This window comes from Anoplopoma fimbria, chromosome 20 (assembly GCF_027596085.1).
Source record: "Anoplopoma fimbria isolate UVic2021 breed Golden Eagle Sablefish chromosome 20, Afim_UVic_2022, whole genome shotgun sequence".
NCBI classification, from domain to species: domain Eukaryota; kingdom Metazoa; phylum Chordata; class Actinopteri; order Perciformes; family Anoplopomatidae; genus Anoplopoma; species Anoplopoma fimbria.
The window spans coordinates 25,058,109-25,082,803 of record NC_072468.1 but is presented as its reverse complement, the minus strand read 5'-3'; the positions used below and the strand labels follow the sequence as shown (position 1 = coordinate 25,082,803).

Here is a 24,695-nt window from a genome sequence, read left to right as displayed (position 1 = left end):
AGAAATGTTAAAATGTACATTTCTGCATATAATTCATAATTATCTTATAATTAAGTATTGTAATATACTGTATCTGTACACTGTATGACCTTAAAGTGACCGTTTAACAGTTCCCTTGGCAGCCACCTAATATCGAAGGACATTTTATAGTGAGAAATGATTGACTGCCGGAAAATGAAGTCCAATAATTCCCCGCAACCATTTCATTTCACCTGCTCTGATGCCTTTAGAATTCTCCATTAGTCATAGTCATCTCACACACACACACAACACACACAAACACAAACACACACACACACACACACACACACACACACACACACACACACACACACACACACACACACACACACACACACACACACACACAGAGGCCTGCAGCCGGTTAAATCAACTTTTCGACATAATCTGCTTCATTTCTAAATTTGGCTCCATGTCGGTGTCACACTCACTTCCTTGTCGATTTTTACTCTCGGTGCCTGGCGCCGTTTTCATCTCGTCTCCTCGCCAAGGCAACCATCGCTGAAGCTGCACAGTTGTACTAAAATAACTTGTGCACTTTATATCATGCAGGTCACTTTTTTTAAAAATCCGATACGCCGTGCGTGTATTTCCAGAGATACATTTACCAGAGATGTAGCTGCTGATGATCAAAGCAGACGGGTAACGTGACCTTCTTCAAACGGCGGAGAGATCTCATTTTAGAAAAAAAATAAAAATCTCTTTCAAAACTTGTCAAGGCGAGCTTTAATATTTAGCATATCTCAGTGTAAGACTGTCGAGGAAAAGCTCTAAACTCTGAGAGCACTTAGTCGTATTGAGCTGCTGATGATGGGAGTCTTTAAAGTGTGTTGCGTAACCTGCTAACAAAATAGCAGATTGGTCTCTGGCCCAAAGTGCTAATATTCGGCAACACCGCCGTGTCTTTGGTTGACAAGGAGACGAGATTATGATTTGACATGATGGGGGTAAAAAAGACAAACAGCCCGTTACTTATCGTTCCTCACATAGAGGGCGATGAATCCCAGCCCTGAAATATCATGTTTTTGAGTTTTTAAGTGTGATGGATTACAGGATGCTCGTCTGAAGGCTGCTCTCTTTGTCCCTCTCCTGAGAGTGGCCTACAGAGAGGGCCTATGTGTTTTTTATTTATTTCTTTCGTCAGAGAGAGAGAGAGACGGCTCCCCTGACCGTCCTGTCACTCCAAGCAGCCTCATAACATCCACACCCCCCACCACCCCCTCTTCCTCCCAAGAGATTGTTAGTCTCTCTGACGGATCTTCACACTTACAGGAGCGTGACCGGAGGACACCACCCCCAGAGAAAAAAAGATTGGAGTCTGGGTTATGCAAACATTTCTGTGAGGCAGCTGATAACGATGCTAATGATCTAATTGGTGTGATTTGGTGGAGCCAATTAAGCAAAGCAAAGCTAGTTAGTGGCATTAAACACTGTGGACGCCCCTCAAGCTGCTCCCTCCATGTTTTCAGCTCCACAAAATGTTATTTACATCAAAGATAAAGTGGAAAACAAACATGTTTTATTACTATGGTAAGCAATAATAATTGAACCCCCTGCTTCCATCCAAAAATAATGTCGTGTAATGTGCACTCACTTAACAGAGCTACTTTCTGTGTTTCTATGTGCATGCACATTTAGTCAGTGCAGTGGACTGACTGTAGAAGACATTTGGGTACATTTACCATAATTTAACATAACCAGAAATTTTCCTCGACAGCCTAAAAAGTTAAATCAGAGCAGTCGTGAGAAGATGAACATGATGGGAAAGCAGAAAAAGTATGTTTCTGCAACCTCACACTCTATAAATAATTCAGATGTTCCTTTAATCTTTGCAATTTTAATTCTTGTAAAGTTTTTTGGATTATTACCTCGGCCAAGGCGTTCTTGTTTTCTGTTTGTCAGCAGGATTGCCGAAACTTGGTGGGAGGGTGTAGCACGGGCCAATGAAGAAGCCATTAAATTAAAGCAGATCCGAATCACGAGGCGGATACACACCTTATTCTTTCACTGATGGAAAATGCGTGAGCAAAGTTCTCTGAATGCCCTTCTAGTTTACAGTGATTCAAACCTTTTTTAAATGAAGTGGACACTATTAGTAGTAGAGATGCAACGGTAGACATTACTTTGTTTAAAGTGATTACAAGCCAAGAACATTTTGGGGAACTTTGGTTTTATATCTGACTGCACATGTTGCTTGTTTTCATAGACTTCTTGTTTGTCCTCAGCAATTAAGCTGGTAAACAAATAGGATTAAACCCTAAAGCTACAGAAATAATGAGCAAAAAGTCTCACATAAGCATTAAATAAACAATTATTGTGTGTGTGTAGTTCTCCTGTACTGTAATACAAAAAAAAGATAAATTGTAAAATGGTTTGCAGCAATCACAAAAACATAAAACGATGAGCAGTCCTGCTGGCTCTTTTTGGATTGATGAATTTACCTCCAACTCTCTTTATATAGAACAGACGAAATTCCTCGTTCCGGGCCTCTTTTTGCCAGAACAAATGATCCGCACAGAAAGCTGCAAGCTGTTATCAGCCGGTATCAAAATCAGTCGTGAGAAAATGATGTCCAATGCTGGGGAGAAAGCCGAGGCACCTAAAGCTGACTAGTGAACTAACCTGAGCACCTGTAGGCTCGGGGTTTGTCGGGTTTAAAGGAGAATGTTTCTGCATTTTGCCCAATGTGACCAGTAGCAAACTCATTCTAGCACAAGGCTATCACCCCCCCATTACCTTGAACCAAGACTACTACTAATATACTTTTCATTTTGTTATTGTCAACAAATGCCTTTTAAAAACTAAAACCAAAGATGTTAGCTGCTCTAAACTTCCCAACCCAGTCTGTAGCTCTCAGCCCTGAGCCCATTGATTCCCACTGAAGATACTATTTTGAAAATTAAGGCTTCCAAATATGTCGTTTTATTTTTCAGAAAGTCCTCAACATGTTGGGCACTGTAGTTTTTAGCAAATTCCACTCAAACAGGAGTAAATAAGGCGTTTGTTTAGGACTATTTTCAGCTGTGGATTAACACACATTTGTCGTTCTTGTGAATATTTACGACAGAAACATGTCATCCAGTGTAAAAGTGTGGCTTATTGATGTGTTTTCAATAGTTTAATAGAGCTCTATGGCACAGAGGAAGAAGATATCATCAGGCTTTGGATACACACCAAATACTTGTCCCAGGAGAAATTCATTGTCAATTTTAGTCTTTTAATGGGATTGGTTGACAAAAAGACAAATGTAGAAAATCAGCCTCAAGATTAGGAAAGAAGGAGGACCCACATAATGCACTCATTACATCAGTTGATATTGAATTAAAAAGTGCTAAATTTGAAATTCAGAGCATTACCATAGCAGCAAACAACTATTTGCTGTGTAAAGATATAGCCTCTAGCAGTCTCCATGCTGACAGCCGAGGGAGGCAACCCCTAACTCATAGATACTCTGAATTTAAAATGTATCACCTTACAAGCAATGTGTATTTCGAAAAAGAAATCTCAAACCAGAGGCAATACCGTTATGTGGACCTGTTGCAGTTGCCCGGTAGCCTGGTTGGTAATCCAGCCTTCATTGTATGTTTGTACGCCTCATTTATGTAGCCTGAGAGGAGAACAATGCTGAAAACTAAATGGTCCCACTGAATACAAATTGCTGAAGCAGATTGGTTGCATAGGAATATAATTAATTGTAGACAGTGTTGGATATTTCATAATAGCAGGCTGTGGTTTCAAAGAGCCAATTCAAACCCCTGGAGCTGCAGGAATTCAAGGCTGAAGGAGTCTCCTGAGCCTTCTTTACTCACGGAGCGGGCTTTTTGCCGGGAGCTCCGAAAATAGATAACCTTTATAGATATAGGACTTTTTTACTGTTTCTACGATTACATGGACTTCATATATTTGTTTGCTGTTTGATCTGTCAAACCACAGAGCGCACGTTCTCCAGTATAACCCGCCTGTTTGGATTCTCCCACAGGTCCACCGAGCCCCATCTTCATCTCCACAAATCTTTAAGCAACCGACAAAAGAGCTGGAGCCGAGACGGTCAAGCATGGATGTGCCCAGGATGGCCGAGGGCCTCTTCAGCAGCACGCTGTCCTCGTCAGGCGGCGGCCATCACGTGCCGTCCTACCTGACGCTGGAGCAGAAGGCGGCCTTCGTCTTCGTGCTGCTGCTCTTCATCTTCCTGGCCCTGCTCATAGTGCGCTGCTTCCGCATCCTGCTGGACCCGTACCGCAGCATGCCCTCGTCCAACTGGACAGACCACACCGAGAAGGACACGTTCGATTACCGCATCGTCTGAGGGGCCATGATGGTGCATTGCTTTTGCACAAATTTGAAGAAAAAAAAAAATATATATAAAAGACTGATTTTGATGCATAAACAGCAAATGTCTGCCGATTCACCAGGAAAACAACAGCTTTCAGAAAATCCTCCGACGAAATGAGCCCTAATCAGAGTTCAACAGCTTCTCCCTGCCAAATCTGAAGATTCTCAACTATAATAAGAAAACCCAGAGCTATGTTATGAAGATTATTGATCAAACTCTCAGTCCAAGCGATGTACAAGAGCCAGTTCCCCATGACTTCCATTCCCTCCCATCAGTTCTCCTGTGGACTACCTCGTTCCTCCTCCATCTCATGTGCAGAAGACTTGGTGTTTTTCTCACATCTCACACAGGGTCGAATATCTTTTGGAGGTCCAAGCCAGTTGGATACTAACAGTGTTTACATCTTATCATGTTTACGTCCTTAGATTTTTATCGATAATGTAGACAATCAGTGTTAAAAAAATAGTTGAAAAAAAAAACCAACATGTGGATAATCAAGGTTGTTGAGATTTTTCCTTTTTTTTTTTAGCGTATTTTGTCTTAATTTGTGGACGGACACAAGAGGTCCGGATGACTTTGTATGACTGATGTAGTTCAGGCGAAGAGGAATTTGAAATGCCTTATGTCTTTGTAGGATATTCTGTGTTGGGTTCTTACCTTCTAGACAGATGGATAAGACTGGTGTCAAGGTCCTAAAGCAGGTCAGCTAATCACAAAGAAGGAAACCGTCGTGGAAAAGTTCTCCCTTTAATGTTTAAGGTTTGGACAGATAGGGGCCACTAGTGAGGGACCGACAAGTGTTCTGTGCGTACGATAAAGAAAACAATTTGTCCTTTCAGTCCTGGAGGGCCCTTCAGTGTCCATGTCCTTTTTCGATGTCAACAACCAAAAGAGATATTGAAGAAAAAAAAGGTTTACTGTGCTGTACCGTGTGCCTCATTTGAAAAAAAACAACAACAAAAGTTTAGATTGATGTTTTTAGGAAAAAGAAAGACAATGGGTTCACATGTTTGTCTTTAAATGTTGTTGTTTTTGCGTAGTGCTCATTCAAAAGACACTTAAACAGCATTTTACTGCCTGCAGTTGGTATATTGACAGTTGGTATGCCAGACCTGCAGAGTGTTGATGATGAAGACGACGACGATGCGTTTTCACGTCAAACCCTTTACGAACTGATGTTGTGGCTCTTTCGCTGGGCAAATTCTTCTCAACTGTGCGCCTTATAGTGTAGATTGTTTACAGTATCGTCGGTGTAGCGGAGAGTCACTGATGCCCTCTGCGTCTTTGCACTTGAAGGAGATGTCATACAGAACCCGGTAAAAAGAAGAAAAAAAATGTTAAACCTGCTAACTTGTTCCGGTCGGGACAGGAAGTGAACTCCGCCCCTTTTTCCGATGACGTGTGATGTTCTTGTGATCTGCTGTGGCCTTTTCCTACCTGTCGCAGATGTTGGGTTCTTGTGCAGAGGTGATGTGCCCCCCCCCCGCATGTATTTCTAGCAGACCGTCCCCTCCGTGCATGATAAATGGTGAAGTGCTTTAATCCTGGTGTCGTAGCTGTGGGTCAGTTGCTCAAGCAGCTATTCTTCTGTCTGTACTGGAGCCTTTTTGTTTCAATCTGTTTCCCGCCTGGAGCCACCGTTCTTTTTTTCTAATAAAAAATGATCAGAGTGTAAAAATTGCGAATTTTTCTGTGTTTCATTTCGTTAGGATTCGTTCACCGGGCGGTCAGACTTGCAGGTGTTGAGGGCAAAAAACAATGGATGATGAAAAACATTCTTCTCAGTTGAAACCTGCCCTTTTTCAAGGCGGCCGTATGTGCTTGAGGCCGAATGCATTCTTTTTCCTTATATTATCAGCGACTGGCAGTGGTGGCCGGCAGCTGTCTCGATTGGTTTTCCGTGAACCCAGACACTTCTGTTTGGCTACTCACACACACACACACACACACACACACACACACACACACACACACACACACACACACACACACACACACACACACACACACACACACACACACACACACACACACTAGTCTCTAGGCCCAGACTGCTCTTTGAGCCGAGACCCTCCAGGATTTCATGCAAAACAACAATCCTTCCCTCTGACACCGACGCTGAATATGTTGATATACAATCATCTCCTGCACACCCTTCTGAAAAAAAACCCTGCATCATTTCTCACATTGAAGCAACACGAGGACAGATCGACTGTTGAGTTTTTCTTTGCCAGTGAATATGTGCATCTGCTGATATCACACATCCACAGGTTTTATTTTCATTTATTTTTTATTAATTTCTTTAGGTAGGGCCGGGGAGCTGAAGCGGATCAGAATTTTAAATGCGAGCTGATCCCACAGAGGAGAAATGTGCAGTCACTGCTTTTTTGGATTATTATGTAAGAGACAGCCTACGTCTTTTCATTTTTTAAAAAGTCAACATAGTGCAGTGGATGCCATCCTCGGCCGAATACGGCTGTAATGTGAAAGCAGAACTAAACGTGCATCATTTGTTCGTGCAGGAAACTGCCAGTTTGTTGCACAAGCAGAGCAAGAAGTGAAGACGATCTCCTGGGATGTAAAGAAACACTTCGGAGGAAAAGGTACGTTGATATCCATCATTTAAAAAGAATGACACCTGCATTCAAGAGTAATTCTGACATGAAAGAAAAGCATCTTCAGTCCTCCTGAAACCTTTTCTTAAACAAAAATACTTTTAGTTTTTTGTGTTTTCACCTAAAAGGGGTTTGTCATTCTGATCATTTTCCAGCAATACCCGAAAAAGGAAACAATCAATCATTCTGTAATGAACGCTTTCATTTTCTGTTTCTGAAATCTCATTAGCTCATGACAAACAAAGATTGTAATCCAGTCCAAACACGCCTTCACGCAGCGAGTGGGAGCGGCGGCAGTAAACATTAACTATTGTGGATCGATAGCACAGTCATGCTTTATGCAACATGACTCATATTAAAGAAAAGCCTCTGATAATTGAATTATTTTCACCCTCTGCAGTGCGTGCTCAGACGCCTTCTAAACTGAATGTATTCCCTTTCCCAAGCGCCCCATTTCACCATTCAGCCTCCAGTTAATTTTATGGTGTCTGAGCAGGTTGGAAGGGACCATGAATGTGAATGGCTGTGCAAGAGGACATAAGGAAGGGGACTACTGATATTGTATAATTGATTCTGCAGCGATTCTTCTTATTCCCCAGAGCCATAGAGGTTCATAGTCTGTCACCTATTTCACTGAATAGTGTGAAGCTTCAGGGAACATTGGCGACAAAGAAAAGTTGATTGCCAGCATTATTCAAAAACCCTTCAGGTCTCCACCTTTCAGAGAAATACTGGAAAGAATAGTTAGATTTAAGTATTAGTCAAAGTCTACCTTTGTGAAACTGGCCCCTGGTTGTGGGATGGATCAGCAACGTGATTACAATTCACCCTGAGAGGAGGACGAATCCATGCAATATCATGGACCTGCAGAGCTGCAGAACCCCCACAGAACCACAGTTTAAGACGTACACATTCGCAAGTTTAAGACCCGCAGCTTTAGATGCAAGCCTGCATAAGCAGGCCAACAGTTTTAAGAGATATGCATGTGTGAGCTCCAGACCCAAAGTTCTGAGACACAAACATGCTTGAGTTCTAGTCTCACAGTTTTAGACTTAAGCATGCATGAGAAAACCCACTGTTTTAGATTTACACATGTACACATACCCATAGTTTCAGAAGTAAACATGAGCAGACCCACAGTTTGAGATGTACACATGTACAAGCTCTAGACTCATCGTTTTAGAAGTTAGCATGTGTGAGCAGAACCAGTGTTGGTCACCTGAAGACCTACAGTTTAAGATGTACGGATTGAGATGCTTAACTCTATCAAGGCTGCCAGCATTATCAAAATAATAATCCACGTTTCTATCTCTCTGTGTTTTTCCGTCTTTTATCAAATCAAATTTGTGTATAATGTAATCAATAAAGAAGATATCAATTGACTGAATGTAGGGCAGACACACTGCACACATGTAAAGCAAAAGGTAGCTAATTTACGTTTAAAAATATTAGCATCCGTATACGTCTAAAACTGTAGTTCTGAGGGGGCTCTACGGCTCTGCAGGTCGATGAATCTCAATCCACCTGACAGTCGTCGAGAAATGTGTCTCAAATCCACTTCTGTAACCTCGTGAGGTGTGACAGGAAAAGGATCACCAAAGTCAGTGAGCTTTAACCTCTGAGGACCATGATTGTTTAGACAAGATTTCATGGCAATCCCTCCTGTAGTTTTTGAGATATATCAGATCAGTATTGCCATTGCCATTCCTAAAAATAGAACACAGCACCTTTCTGAAAACAGCTAAACAGTGAAGGAAGCTCAAAATTGGAAATCAGGCGTGACTGCATTTTCTAAAGATGACGGTTGTACTATATCCAGTCTCCTCGGGCGGGCTGTTCTGAGCCTCGGGGCTGTGACAGATGAGGCGCTGTCACTCCGAGGCCTGTCCTCCGGGAAGGCCTGAGGGCCCCCGCCAGGTGATCCTTCAAAGCTCTGAAGGAGTCCTGGACATGAAGAGCTTCCAGGGGCCAAAAAAAATAAAATGTTAGATCAGTTCTAAAAACTGCAGGCAGCCTGTGTGAGGTGGATGAAACCGGGCCGATGTGTCTCCAGTCTCCTCATAGTTTTACATCTGGAGCTGGTCTGTAAAGATTCTTGTCAGCCATTATCTGCTTCAGCCCCTAAAAGAACACCAGAGGAGGACAGCTGTTCAAGAACTCGCAATCAAATACAGACAACAACCCCCCCACCCTCTCCGCACCATTCTGTGCTCACATCTCAAGGGTTTTGCTAAGACGGCTGAGTGCAATGATGTTTTTCACCACAGCGTCCAACTGTTGGCCACTGGGAGCTGCCCAGTATAAAGACAGTCATTACTGGTGTCCATTTGAGAGCTTCACGAGAGCAGCTGGAGGATAAGTGCTTCCACTGGTACGGAAACAAAATGGAACATTTACATAAATTATATTTTTTAAGTGTTGGGATCTTTATACACAAAGATATAATGCAAGCTGAAAATCAAGAGCTTTTTTTTTTATTGAAATGTATTAAATAATATTTATTTTAATATTCTAGATGTAAAACTATTTAAATTATTAAGCACCTTTTTTTCCCTTTTTATTTCCCAATTGGGTCTCTATAATTAAAACGACCATGAAATCACTCCAAAGCTTTTATTGCTTCAATGACAAAAACAGACAAAAAAAAATACATAATTACTTTTTACAAACTTCAAAAAAAGAAGATATTCTGATGAATAAAGCTCTTAAAGTGTAAACACGTAAACAAATGTCCCCTGACAGTTTTAACAATGAGAAGATGTGCTGTATAATTAATGGAAGTAAAACAAAAAACAATCAAGCTTGTTTAATTGATGACTGCAGACAAAGACTTGTTTTAGGCCATTTAATCAAAAATGTTTTCGGGCTCAAAAGTCCGACTTTGCTAATTTGTTCTCGTCATAATGGCACTACTGCTGCTCACAAAAGACATTTGTGAAAACTGTCATGTAAACAAGTCGTAAACAGAATTTGTCATTAAAATGTCATTTTTCATCCTCTTTTTGTTTTCTCCTTCAGATCTGTGTGGTTCTAACTCATATTAAACCAATAACAATACACAGTTAAATAGCTGAGTTTACGGTGGCTGAGTAAGTAAAGACGCTGCTCTAAACATATAAAGGTCACAGGTTTGATTCCCAGAAAAGATAGAAGTGTGTCCGTCAACCGTGCATTCAGTGGAAGTGTCCTTGTGCCCGACCCCGAGCTCCTATCTGCTCACTGCAGGTCACCCTGGATAAGATATCACTCTTACTGTAATCGCTTCATGATTATCTCTGACCGTACAGTGCACCTCCACTGAGCGACACATCACAGTCTGAGGGCCCCGCGGCACGAGGCCCGTCATAAAAATACAACATAAACACAATAATACTTCAAACTTAAAGCTGCAATGTGTAAGATATGCCAGAATTTCTGGGGTAAACCTGAAGAGCTTATAGTTTTGACGTTATGTCAGAGTCTATAGTGTTGGAAAGCTATCAATTCAAATGAGAATGATCCCGAAATGAGAGGACAAAGAAGTAGAGCCGAGTAGACCAAGGGCTTGTCAATAGGACTGCCATGGTCGGTGTGTGTGTTTTGATAGTTTGATTATTGGATCCAAATCCAAAGTAGAAGAAACCCAGAAACAAGAAAATAACATAGACAAAGTGGAAATATGGAGAAGTTTGGTCAATAATACTGTAATGTGTGCGCCAAAAGTGGCATAAATAAGTAAGGACTCATATTTCCATTGGTTCTCCCGGCCACCAGGAGACTACTTTGCTGGGAGGAGGGCCTGCAGTAGCTCCAGGAGACGGCCATTCAGTTAGCGGTTAGCGGTAGCAACTCGCACTCCCAACCAGACCAGCAAACATTCTGTTGCTGCCGTTAAACAAACAGTTGCTACAGATAAAAGCTAACAGAAGGAACGAAATTATGAGTCATTTTCTGCCACTTTTGATATCAAAACATACATTGACATAACAGCCCTCGGTATGGTGACAGTAAAAACAAAGATGGCTAACGTGAACTATAGGCCGACGCCACGTGGGAAGATTATAATAGTAATATTATTTGGGTAGAATTAGCTTTTTCTTTTACATAATTGATGATTATAAATTTAGATTGTATGGACCCAGTAGTAGATGTGAAATTTTGCCCGCTATTTGTTTGAAGCATGTGGCCACATCTCACACACTGCACTTTAAAAGTTTACAAAATACAACACAGAGTAAGGAATTAACACACTTATAAAAGGTTAGTTATTTAGCGAGCACTCAGCTAGCATTCAGTTTGGAGTCTGATCATGAAAATACAGCCAGAGTTAAGAAAACACAAAGATAGAGAGATAAACTATAAAGAACTGATCCTCTTCCAAAGTCCATGATGATGCCATATTTCCTCTCCAGGCTCAGTGTGCGTGCTTAATGTAAAGTCCTATAAAGTGATGTAGACCTAAAGTCATCTTGATGTTTGTGCCGCAAGAAAAGTCTTACAAAAGGTTACAAAATCCATTAAATAGATAATAACAGAACATGTGGACTAGCGTCTGCGTCCTCCTCTGCCTCTGCCTCTACTTCTACCTCGTCCTCGCCGACAGGGGGAAGACTTGTGTGTCTCCTCTGTTGACTCGACTTCCACATCCAGCTCGCGCTCATTTGCAAGAATTACATCTTCTGGAAGTTCACAGATGACCTCTTCCTCCACCTTCCTGTCTTCCCCCTCCTCTTCTTCCACCTCTGTTGCTGGGGCCTCCTCCGTCGTCTCCACCTGCTCCTGTACCATCATCTCCTCGTCCTCCTGCTTCACCATACCTCCGTCGTTTAAGGTGTCCGTCGTCGCGGCGATGCCGTTGTTCATTCTGTTGTTACTGGATGCTATGGCCTCCTCCAGTTGAAGGCGATACTGCTCGGCCTCCTGCTCCTTCTCCAGGAGCTGCTGCTGGTACTCCTGGGCTTTAAGATTGGCTTCCTGCAGCTGGCGCTGCAGCTGCTCACGACTTTCTTTGACCTTCTGGAAATAAAAACACACAGATCAGTGGTTAGAGCATCCAATAAAAACACATTTTCCACAGTTGAATGAACTGAAATGAGCTCATTTATTTTCTACAAAAAACAAGGAGTAAACAAATAACTGTTCACATTGGCTTTTATTGAGGTGCATGATATTAAAATAGCTCCAAAGAAATATGCAGCTTTAACCAGAGACACAATTATATTTTGTCATTATGTAAGCTTTCAATTTATAAGCCACGTTCATATGTAATAGAGATGGGAAATATTCCCAGGTTTATGACTAACATAAATATAATCCATCTCAAGATGTTGTAAAGTTGCAGAGTTGGTTGTGTGAAATACCAATGTAGCACTATATTCCACTACATTTGGGTTTCATTTCTTTGAATGACAAACTGTGGCCTTTTTAGGTACTCATTGCTTTTAAGAACCAAGTCGTATCTATGGGACCTTTCAGCAATTAATTAATTAATCAGTAATTAATAACGTGGAGCTGTCAAAAAGTTACCTTGTCAAGTAGTCATATAATAAACCCAGTACCTAAAAGGTTTAAACAGCTGATATGTACCTAATATAAGTCCTCCTGGCTTACCTTGTCTTTTAGGCTGACGTGATTGGCTGCGGGGTCAGTCTTCCTCTTGCGTGTGGGCGTGGCCTGCTGAGGCTCCTCCACGACCACCTCCTCTGTGATTGCGCTGGCTGGCAAAGCCACCACTGCAACCCACAAAACAGAAAAGTGTCAGAGAAGAGTCATATCAACAGTCAGGGCATTATTCTATTTTCCATTTGTCTTTGTTCCAGAAAAAAAGGCTTGCATTTGTATTTAAGATGCAAGTAAGCACAAACTACAATGTTGTCTTCAGGTTGTCTTCAGGTTGTCTTCAGGTTGTCCCATCAGCAGTTTGTGTGTGTAAAGTCTGCAGAGTTGTAATATTCTAACTAGTTGATTGCTAATGGGTGCATTTTCTTTATTTGTATATTGCTGCTTTGTTAAGAAACTCCATCTCCATTTATGACTTCAATCCATCCCTTTCTTCTCAGCTAGGTCTTCATCAGCGTTCGACTGTGTCGCCCACTCACTCTGTTGCCCCTGCAGGGTGAAGAAGAGCTGCTGGCCCAGGGACGCCGGCTGCAGGTTGCCGTGTTGGTCCGTCACTATGGTGATGACCCTCTGCCCGCCGTCGCCCACCACATGCTGAACGGTCGTTTCCACCGACTCGGCCGCCATGGCGTCCTCTGATTTGCCTGAAGACAACAGTTGGCTTGTAATGTTAGATAACAGACGCTGCGTAGGACAACATCATCATGCTGTGATAAAGTGAACCAAGGCCAGAATGTTACACAACCACATAGAGCTGAAAAACTAATTTTTACATTTTCAGACACTGAATTAACACTGTTGCTACTGAGATGCTGATGTTTGTTGTTTTGTTCTGATTCTGGAATAAGAGAAACATGAATGCATGAAAAGAAAGGAGAGAATAGGTGGAAAAGAATTTGGTTAATTGGACGTGCCTCCCTCTTTGTCCCTTTTCCTGTTCCATACATTGGTACTTCATCACTCCCTTGTCTTTATCTCAAGCATTAGGTTTATTTTTTTTTACAAAATAAGATTTTTGCAAATCATAATTGTTGTTTTAAAATCATTTTCTCTCTGTTCTAGATGGTTGTGTCCAGTCAGGATGTTTCAGATATGAGTCTCCTGAGGTTTCTCTTTTTCCCCAACCGGCACAAATTTGAACTTCACATCCCTTCCATCAGCTATTTATTCATCATTTTTGTCACTTACATTTTATGACTTTATCAATGCACTTAAACACAACTGGTGGATGATCACATGTGCTGCCTACCTGCGCCGTTCTTGGTGGCGTTGACCAGCTCCGAGAGGTTGACCAGCCCACCGGCACGGATGATGTAATGGGACTCTGGCTCGATGTTCACCTGGTTCTGCATGCCGTCCTGTGCGCACACACACACACACACACACACACACACACACACACACACACACACACAAACACACACACACACACACACACACACACACACACACACACACACACACACACACACACACACAAAAGAAAACACACACAAGCTTGGTTATTACGAGCTTTGTTGCAGTTAATAATAATTTACAAACCAATCTGTTCAGTGGGTGAGAACACTTCAAATCAAATCATATGTGATTTAATTCAAGAAATACAAAGTGTTCTGCAAAATTCTGAACAAACCCAAAACAGAAAAGTTTAAAGTTCTTAGACCTACAATAAGTGACTTTTTGGCAATGTGGGGGCAGCAGAAACTAGCTGTTAACACAACACAACGATCACGTTGAAGGTACATTTTGATGTTTGTTTTTTGAATTACGTACAAAGTGCCAAAAACAAGAAAACAACTCGTACTTTCTTTTTGTCCTCCACGCCACCATGACACTACTTCGCTGTGAGGAGGGCGGGCGAAGTGGCTCCCTCTCCACTTGTTAGCTATCTAGCTTCTTAATCCCACCATGCTTTCATGCTACACTGGTTACAGAAAATAAGACAAACAAAGTTGCCACTCATCTGGCGAGAGAGCAATGTGCTTTTCTCGTTTCTGACACTTTGGATTTAATCCAATAAACAAACAATAAAAGCTCACACGGACCGCACAGTCCCAGTTATTTGCACAGTTAACACAGTGAAGGCAAACGTGAACGGCAAGTCAATGCCACGTGTGAAGATTATAAAACAGCAGTGTTATTTTGACCGACTCTCAGATTTCAGCAGTTTGGTCAAATTAGGCATATTCTTGCATCTTAGTTGTTAGTTGGCTTGTTTTTGATAATTGTTGACTCTACATTCAGATTATATGGACCCAGTATGGAGGTGAAACACTGCCCTCCTCATTTAATTGATATTTGCATGCTGTTTTGAGGGGACAATTGGTATATAATAGAGTTTCTGATCTCTTATAACATTTTAGACTAATGTGTAATCCAACCAAATAATAACCGGCACAAAATGAAATGAAACACTGAAACACTTTGAGGATAATTCCAATTGTTTCATCTATCCGAAGATGAAAAGGTTTACACACAAGATAAGAAATCAGATAGCATCAGTGTTCTGTAACTGCTTTCATTCTGTTAGAAAGAGTCTCAGCGAAACTGTTATTTTTAGTTTAGGTGAACGTGATCTGTGCCGTGATCATTTTGAGAATCATTTCATTGAAGGTACGACACATTCCTTTTTCTAAAATTGCCCCTTTTTCCGAGCACAGGTGATCATGTGGTTTATGGTGGATGAAATACGATGGCCACAATAGTCCCATGCTGAGGTTTAAAACCAATAGTTTGTTTTATTGTCTATCCACTGATGATTCATTTTTCAGTGTAGCGGCGATGTGATTCCATCTAAAGGAGACCTCTTATCTGCACAGACTTGATAAGAAAGAGAAGCAATGTTGTTATTTTATGGATGGCACATAAACATTTTTTATGGTTTGATGTCTGTGTCTCAAAATAAATGGTCTAATAGTTTCCTTTGAAGTTGCTTATTTTCATCAGAGCATAGCAGAAAGTTATAGGAATAGTTTGGCAGCAGCAAAATGTGTTTTATCCACCTGATAATAAACATATTAGTTTACTCTATATTTAGAATATTTTCACAACAGACCGCTCTTTCCGACAGGGAACTGAATTCCTTTACATCCATCTGTGCTCCCTTTAAAGCCACTAGACTCCGTTGACAAGAATTGCAGAACAAGAGAGTTGCTTGTTTCCCGCCGCCTCACTCGGTTAGTTTGCTTGTGTTTGTTTGTATTTTGTGAGTCTGTACTGGTGGTTGAACCAGCAACTCCTGTGTTCTGGCAAAATGACAGGAATCTGGTGGCTTTAAAAAAAGGAATAGACAACACATATCACGGTGCACTCACGGTGATTCAGCCCTTTCAGACGCTGCCCTTGGGGGAGCATTTCACACTCATGGCTGAAGTGGGTGTTTATGTTGAGTAAACATGTGTCAGGGCCCTTCAGTACGCAGCCGTCTCACACGGGTCATCCAGCTGCTTTGGCTCGAGGCGCTACTATCTGTATCCTGGCTCGTTAAAGAGGCCCGTCCAGGGAGAGGAGTTATCTAACGCTAACGAGAAGCCTCCTACACACCACCTGTAGGCCCACACTCACCTCTGTTACATAAGGCCTCGCTAGGAGAGGATGTGAGACCCCCAAAAAGTGTCCACTAATTTCAGCATAATCCTGAACCACAGTTCTGTTATTGTAATTATCAGTGTGGACTCTTTGTGTTTGCACGGACGGCGTCTAATCCGATCTTGTGTGAAATGGTGTCTAAATGCGAGCGTTACGGTGGGAACTGTTTTGCAACATGGCTGTCTGACGGGGAGAAGCGTGCACGGCCGCTGAAACCATAGCAACGTGGGTGTGAGTCCGACTGGAGCTTTTTTTCTGCTGTTCGCACTTAGAAAACATCAAACGTATTTTTTGTGAAGTCACAGGGGCACTGTGCACGTCTGCAGTATAACGCTTTGTCTTCTTATTCTATTTTTTTATTAATTTCTCCTCCTTTCTTCAGCTCCATTTCACTTCTTCTTCCCCCCCTCCTTTCTGTCTCGCTCTCCCCCCCTAATCTCTGTCCATCTTCCTCCCTCCCCTCCCTCTCTTTACAGCCCCTCATCTATCCCTCTGTCTCTCCTTGTCTTCCCCGCCTTCATGTATCTGTCCATCTCTCTCTCTCTCTCCCTCTCTCCCCACTTTCTCCTCCCTGGATGTCTGCTGGTCTGTTACCTTGCTTTGTAACCTTGCACTAAAGTGTTTTGTGTTTTAAGATGCCAACAGTCCACTCGTCTCTGCTGCTCTCTCCTCCTCCCTGCATGCCTCACCCTTCCTTTACCTGTCAGTTGTCTGTACCTATATCTATTCATTTCCCCCTGCATCATTTTTCATCACTTTCTTCCTACCCTCACCATCTGCACATCTCTTTTCACCCTCCATCCTCTCGCCCCCATTTGTATCTGTCTTCATCCATCCTTGCCTCTCTATCCTTCATCCGTCTGTCTGACTAGTAACATGTCTGAGTGACTCTCTCTCTCTCTCTCTCTCTCCCCCAGTATGTCTCTGTCATTCCCCATCCCCACCCTGCGTCCGTCCACCTGTAGCAGTATCATCAGCTCCGTGTTGCTGGTATCCATGGCGATGTCGAAGGGCGTCTTGTCGAACTTGCTGAGGCAGTGGACGTCGGCGCCGTACCTCAGCAGCAGCTCGGCCACCTCCCTGTGGCCGTGCTGAGCCGCCCAGTGCAGCGCCGTCATCTTCAGCATGTCTCTGGCGTTGATGTCGGCGCCGTTCTGCACGGATTCACGGCACCCCCCGGTGGCGAGACAAGGAAACAGACACGAAAGAGAGGGAGACACAAAGGGGAGGTGATGAGAAAAGATGTCTGTGACTAGGCAGATAGGTACAGTGTATTTAGTATATTTTATTTATGAAGTGGCACAACCTCACATCATACACAGTGAGGTTAAAAGTATGTGGACACAAATCAGGTTCTGTTTTTCATATTTTGGTTTGACCCCTTACTTTAAATTTAGGACATCCTTAATTAAAATCACATGAAAACAACAAACAATGGACCCCTGAGCTGAAAGAGAGACAGAGCAGGGATAAACCTTCCATCTGCCTTTTTATGGTGCATCCAATAATAAGCTGTTAAAATAATTAGAATCATGGATAGGTGCTGGCGAGTGATTTCGCTGTGGTTAGCCAGCTCACATCAATGCATGAGGATTCATAGTTAACATCGAATTGAAGAACTTAAATGGTTGTTTTTTTTAAGAAAATGCAGATTTAACTTTGCTAATAATATGTTGGATTCATGTTACTGTAATGTGTATTTTCAGACATGTATATTTTATGTATATAATGTAAAAAAACACTTTCAAAACATGTTCAAAAAGAAATGTTGGCAACCCCCACCTGCTGTTACTCTGAGGGATCCCTGGGGATCACAGACCCCTTTGTTAGACCACAGTGGGCCTTCAACTTTATAGCAACACTTTGTGTTAACCCGTCTCCTGCTTTAACATGGCAATGCCCCCCTTTAACAGTGCTAGCTCCAGAAAAGTTAAATTAGTACGCTGACTGTGAGCCGGGCTTTATGGTCCAACCTCAGTGTCTGTCCATAAAACCCGGCTCACTAAAGCTCTTGAGGCTGAACAGCAGCCAATCCCTGCAAGCAGGTTCCAACATTTTGGGGCATAAAATGATCAACAATCACATAAAGGTGTCTCAGAGTCCATATAGTTTTGGCAAAGTATTGTGCAGTGTCATTACCAGGCCCATCTTACCAACTATATAAAGTAATTTGAAGATTTTTTCTAATCAATGAACAGAATCATTCATATGACGAGTGTAAAACATCAGAATATCAATATCGATGTCTCCCCTCACCTGCACTAACAGGTCCACTATGGTGGAGTGACCCTCCGTGGCCGCCATGTGAAGAGGGGTCTTGTCCACTTTGGTCCGGGCGTCCCGGCTGACCCCGGCACGCAGCAGCACCTCGGCCGTGGAGTGATGGCCGTACTGGGCTGCGAGATGCAGCGGCGACGAGCCAAGCTGGAGGAAAAAGAGGAGAGAGAGAGAGAGAGAGAGGGAACAAGATACGTAAAGGAGATGCTAGAGGTGATGAGAGCTTTTTTTGTGCGACAAGAGACACAGTCTCAGATGTGATGTTGCCGTGCAACTGTGTGAATACCAGAGTTCAACACCAGCTAAATCTCTGTGTTAAAGGGCAACCCGATAGGGGTCATTAAAGAGGGATAAAGCACATCTCAATCATCTCTGGGTCAGAAGCTCAATCCTCTGACTCCCACACTAACATCTCTGACTTTCAGGCTGCCGCTCTGTGAGCCTATCAAGGATTCAGGATTGGACTTTGATAAAGTTGGGGGACTCTTGAGAGAAATGCAGCAAAAGGCCACAGATCCTGACATTTAGTCCTTTTAAAAGGGGTCAAGTTCAGTTCCCAAAGCAACTCAATAGCTTTTCTCTTCACACTTTCTGCCCAGTAAACACCAAAGTCAAACTCCACATCCCGAGTCTTTTCTTTTACAAAGTACGTAGTTTAAACACAGCCAGTAATACTCAGATTTACGTGATTTGAGAACTTTTCTGAGACTGAATGAATCCTCCAGAGTCTCACATTATGCTAACTACTTTCACAACCCGAGGAGTACTCCTTCCCAAGTGATCTAGTGCTCACGACATGTCAGCTTTACTGTAAACACAAACTGTCAACTGAGAAAAACACGCCATTGCATTAGTTCTTCAGTGTAATTACTACCGCTGTAAGAGTTTGTCAAAGGCTTGAACGCATCTCCCATGTGCGTCACACACTGCGGCACACAAGACAGTTAATCCACCAGCGTTGACAGTCCAAGGGAATAGAAATTCAAATCATCATCTGTTATATTCACACAGTCAGCTTGACTTAGGAAGAGAGTGACAAATCTGGTCCATTTCATTAATGGTCGATTTTGCATTCATGCATTTAGATGATGTGGGATGTTGTCGTTGTAAAAAAATAAATAAAAGCTGCTATTTATCTCCTTATTTTAAAATGCAGACATCATGCGGCATAAATCCAGTAAGTCATGCGAAAGGAGACACACTGTCACAGGTAAATGAGAGAACTCTGATTTAAAATCAATCAATTTTGAGACCCTTCAATCTCTTATCTGTTCTGGTACAGGAGAGATACAGGTGGCATTAGGGAAGAGAACATTCAATAAAACTCCATTAGTGGTGCGCACTTTGCCTGTAGGCGGTAAATTATAAATGAATGTTATATATAGATGTGATCAGAAGAGTCAGAGGAAGTGCCTGTGTGTTTTTTTGTTTTTTTTTAAATAGGCTTGTGTGTGTTTAAAAGAAATCTAAATGATTTTAAAAACATTGCTCTCCCATTACTGTAATGAATGAATAAATAAGTACATCGAGAAAAAATGAAAAAATAATGAAAAAGAAAAGTTAAGGCTGTGCTTTCAGCAAAAACTCATAAAGGTAATGAACTTTATGTTGCAATGGAGATTTAACACAACAAATGATGTCATGCAGATACTGGTGTGTGTTTTTGTAACAATGAATAAATGTTCAGGTGACACGATGAGTTGATTAATAGATTAATCCATCGGTAATGAGCTTTGATAATCAATTGATTATTAAGGGTTCATGACATTTTTTAACGACTCTGTTTTGATTATTTTGTTTGTCTTATGTCACCATAAACTGATTATCTTTTAGGTTTTGACATTTGAGGACATGACCTTGAGTTTTAAAAGAATTAAAGAAAATTCTCTCCCCCTTTTTTTTTTAAATATTTTGCAGACCAAACGATGAATAGATTAATCTAGTAAATAATCTGCAGTCTGCTCAACCACTAAAGTATAATTTAAAAGGTTTCACAGACATGTAGAAGGTTGTCTTTTGCAATTTTTAGTCAGTTTATTTCCTGTGCATTGTGTGCTGCTGTGGCACTGCACCTGAGAATTGCAAATTTCACAGCAACTTTGTTGGCCTGTAGCTTTATGCAGTTTGTTTTGTTTGACCTTTGAACAGAGAGAAAGTATGTGTGCAGGCACAGGACTGAGCACAGACTGAAATGAGTATCTTAGTGTGTTTTTTCCTCAGTAAGTTTCTGCTCATTCTCTCCTTTGAACCCGATATGAAGCCTCAGCATTACTGTCACTCTGCCACTGCAGGGCGACTAAGTCCAAAAAACGACACTAAGAGCCGACAATTTCAGTTTCTTGGCAGCAGATGAGGGTTCACACTGTGTCATTATGGATTAGCCTGAAGATTATAACATAATTAACGCGTATCAGCCTCACCCAGTCTGTAGTGAATGGAGCCCCATTGGCCATCAGAGCTTTGACATCATCCTCCTGTCCACCTCGCACCGCCTCCAGCAGCTGCTGCCCGAGATACACCAGTGACATCTGCTGACAGGTAGGAGAAACACTATGATCATAGCAGTCAGGCAACGAGAAACATGAGCACAAGTTCATTTAACTCTGTGTGTGTGTGTGTTGTTGCTTTTGTGGAAAATATTCATATTCAGAATACACAGTATTTCACTAATGGTTTGTCTAGCCAATGTGTTGCACATCAAAAAGTCATTATCTTCACAAATGTTTCAATATCTTCCTTCAGATTTATGAAAAAACGCTCGACGTTGAACTGTTTACTTTAGCGCTGAGATGATCGACTGGAAAATGAAACAGTTTCCTTTTGATATTTTCTCAAACATGAATACATTTTCTTTTGATTTGGACTGTTGGTTTGACAAAATCACCTATTTGAAGAAATCAGAAAATTACTTATTATGCTAAAAAATGGTTCCTGTCAGTATTAGATTATTATCTTTATGTGACATTATTGTTTTATTATTAGTGGTACATTACTTGGAAGTGGCTTCATGTTGCTTAATGGAGAGGCACTGTTAAGTAGATTAACATATAGGAAAGCATTGTGTTTTATAAGATCATCATAGGTTTAGTATAAAAAACTTTACCTCAAAGTGACTAAACTACAGCTGTTAGATGAATGAAAAGTAGAATATTTCGCTTTGAAATACAGTGAAGAAGAATCATAAGGCGTCACATAATGGACTTATTTAAGTAGAGTACTAAAACCTCAACATTGTACTGATAGTACTTGAGTAAATGTACTTTTACCTCCCACTATTGTACTGATAGTACTTGAGTAAATGTACTTGAGTACTGATAGTACTGACAGTACTTCAGGAAATGTACTTGTAGTACTAACATACTGTACTTGATAGTACTTGTACCTCCTAACATTGTACTATAGTACTGATAGTACTATCAGTACTATAGTAGATGTACTATCAGTACTATAGTACATCTACTATAGTACTATAGTACTATCTACTATAGTACTGTCAGTACTATCAGTACTATAGTAGATGTACTATAGTACTGATAGTACTGATAGTACTGTCAGTACTATCAGTACTATAGTAGATGTACTATAGTACTATCAGTACTATAGTAGATGTACTATAGTACTATCAGTACTACTATAGTACTGTCAGTACTATCAGTACTATAGTACTGATAGTACTATAGTACTATCAATACTACTATAGTACTGTAGTACTATAGTACTATAGTACTATAGTACTATCAGTACTGATGGTACTATAGTAGATGTACTATCAGTACTATAGTACTATCAGTACTATAGTACATGTACTATCGTACTATAGTAGATGTACTATCAGTACTATAGTAGATGTACTATAGTACTATCAGTACTATAGTACATCTACTATAGTACTGATAGTACTATAGTACATCTACTATAGTACTATAGTACTATAGTAGATGTACTTGTACTCCTGTTTCATTGCTACGTCACGCATTGATCTTTGAACTTTGCAGGGACTGATTTGCATAAATGAACGATGACGTCACGCGTCGTCACGGAAGACGAAAGCTCGTCATCGTTGTTGTTGTTTACGTAAAACACGCGGTAAACAATTACAACACACACACACACACGTGTCCCTCCTGCGTGTTTGTAAACGTGCAGAGCCGTCGGGTTTGTTCCGGTGGAGAGCAGCTGGTTCCACATCCGGGACGGCGGCTCCGCACGCGTACCCCGTGTAAACACCGCCCGTGCGCCATTGTTTCTATACTTACCTCAAAGATGGCGACGTCAGCAGAGTGTCTGTTAACTAGACACCTTTTACAGGAGTGTTACACGTTTCTAACTTCTTCCGCGGAAAGGAAAATAGCCTCTCATGTGTGTGTTTGTTGTTATTTTTGAGGGGGGATCCAAAATGGCGGCGACGCGACTAACGTAAAGCGAGACGGATTGGAACGCGGGGGGTTCCGGTTGGAGATTTCAAAATAAAATTAAACTCGAGTCACATTGTGTGTTTTGGGGGGAAATAATGCAGTATATATGAATGAAAAGGGTAAATTGTGTCGTATTTTAAAACTGAACGCTGGTTTGACTTTAATATAACGATAAAATGTGTATGGTCATGATGTGTTTATTTTATTTTGAAGGTAGAATCTGATTTCCGTTTTGCTGTTTTTAATTAACTTCAGTAGGGTGTAAACAGACAGAAGCAGAAAGCCTATGTGCAAAGTGGTCATAGTGCATTTATTCAAACATTTAGGAGAATATTAATTATTTTCAATAAATATATATTTTTTAAAATGTCAATTTTGAAATTCAAGATGATTTTCCTGAGCATTAACCTGGTTGAATAAACATGCTGGATATTCAAAGATGAGGTTAGAACTCATCTTTGAATCTGCTTAAACATAATTAGAATAATTAGTTTAGAGTTTTATTATTCCTGATTACAGCACTATATAAGGGGGGATTTTGCATGAACAATAGAATGATTTAGTGAATATACCCTTGGCTGTTATGAACTGTATTTTATCTTCATATAAAATGTGATGAAAATTCAAAATTACACAAAAAACAAGTTATTTGATAAAAGCAAGACATGTATATGTATGTAGTATTGTGATTTATTTAAAATATTATATAGGTCGAGGCTTCAAATAAGCCCAGTGGGCTTTCTGCCTCTTCCTGCACTGTAATATTATTTATCAATGTTATGTTTTTTTATATTTTTCAATTGTGCAAATAAACTAAACTAAACACACGACGTGTGAAAAAAGATTATATGGGAGACATTTAATAAACACAATGTTACAGCGCAAACTTCTGATTTTGACTAATGATAAAAGCGTGATTTTTCATGTGATATAAAAACTTAAACATTGTTCTGTCAGATACTTGCCCAAAGTATGTCTGTACGAAATGTAAAGACTTTAGACTAATCAGAACAAATCTTAAACTACATTTATGTTAGTCATTGGGCAGAAAAGGGAGATGAGTATCCAGGTTGCCTCCCTGACTACATTTCCCACAAAACCACACGGCAGATATTATATTCCTTTATTATATCCAGCTAGAATGATTTAGTGAATATACCCTTGGCTGTTATGAACTGTATTTTATCTTCATATAAAATGTGAAGAAAATTCAAAATGACACAAAAAACAGTTTTAATAAACACAATGTTACAGCGCAAACCTCTGATTTTGACTAATGATAAAAGCGTGAATTTTCATCTTATATAAAAACTTAAACATTGTTCTGTTAGATACTTATCCAAAGTATGTCTGTACGAAATCTAAAGACTTTAGACTAATTAAAACAAATCTTAAACTCCATTTATGTTAGTCATTGGACAGAAAAGGGAGATGAGTATCCAGGTTGCCTCCCTGACTACATTTCCCACAAAACCACACAGCAGATATTATATTCCTTTATTATATCCAGCCAGAATGATTTAGTGAATATACCCTTGGCTGTTATGAACTGTATTTTATCTTCATATAAAATGTGAAGAAAATTCAAAATGACACAAAAAACAGTTTTAATAACCACAATGTTACAGCGCAAACCTCTGATTTGGACTAATGATAAAACTGTGAGTTTTCATCTTATATAAAAACTTAAACATTGTTCTGTTAGATACTTATCCAAAGTATGTCTGTACGAAATTTAAAGACTTTAGACTAATTAAAACAAATCTTAAACTACATTTATGTTAGTCATTGGGCAGAAAAGGGGAGATGAGTATCCAGGTTGCCTCCCTGACTACATTTCCCACAAAA

The 24,695-nt window shown here is 40.8% G+C and overlaps 2 protein-coding genes across 4 annotated transcripts; one reads left to right on the top strand and one right to left on the bottom strand.

Moving 5' to 3' along the window:
• Positions 1-4,075: 4,075 nt before the first annotated feature.
• Positions 4,076-4,327, top strand: LOC129110226 (cortexin-3). The gene has a single exon (XM_054622412.1). It carries the CDS (start codon positions 4,076-4,078, stop codon positions 4,325-4,327), a length of 252 nt encoding a protein of 83 aa, XP_054478387.1.
• A 5,265-nt stretch (positions 4,328-9,592) lies between these two features.
• Positions 9,593-22,810, bottom strand: LOC129109977 (GA-binding protein subunit beta-1-like). 3 transcript variants are annotated; one of them, XM_054622134.1, is made up of 8 exons: positions 22,689-22,810; positions 20,853-20,963; positions 18,412-18,579; positions 17,115-17,309; positions 13,817-13,925; positions 13,047-13,211; positions 12,559-12,680; positions 9,593-11,964 (listed from the first exon to the last, which is right to left on the bottom strand). In XM_054622134.1, exons 2-8 carry the CDS (start codon positions 20,958-20,960, stop codon positions 11,494-11,496), a joined length of 1,338 nt encoding a protein of 445 aa, XP_054478109.1. In that variant the 5' UTR covers positions 20,961-20,963; positions 22,689-22,810; the 3' UTR covers positions 9,593-11,493. The 3 variants fall into 3 exon arrangements, with proteins under 3 accessions (XP_054478109.1, XP_054478108.1, XP_054478110.1); XM_054622133.1 differs by having other exon boundaries at positions 20,853-20,960; XM_054622135.1 differs by having other exon boundaries at positions 13,817-13,913; positions 20,853-20,960.
• Positions 22,811-24,695: the final 1,885 nt, after the last annotated feature.

Excerpts from the sequence above, each read along its gene's own strand:
- LOC129110226 (XM_054622412.1), top strand. The coding sequence starts at position 4,076 with ATGGATGTGCCCAGGATGGCCGAGGGCCTCTTCAGCAGCACGCTGTCC.
- LOC129109977 (XM_054622134.1), bottom strand. The coding sequence starts at position 20,960 with ATGTCACTGGTGTATCTCGGGCAGCAGCTGCTGGAGGCGGTGCGAGGT. Across the intron at positions 17,310-18,411 it reads TAGTGGACCTGTTAGTGCAG|AACGGCGCCGACATCAACGC; the intron begins GTGAGGGGAGAC and ends GAATCCGTGCAG. Across the intron at positions 11,965-12,558 it reads ACGTCAGCCTAAAAGACAAG|AAGGTCAAAGAAAGTCGTGA; the intron begins GTAAGCCAGGAG and ends TTTTATTTCCAG.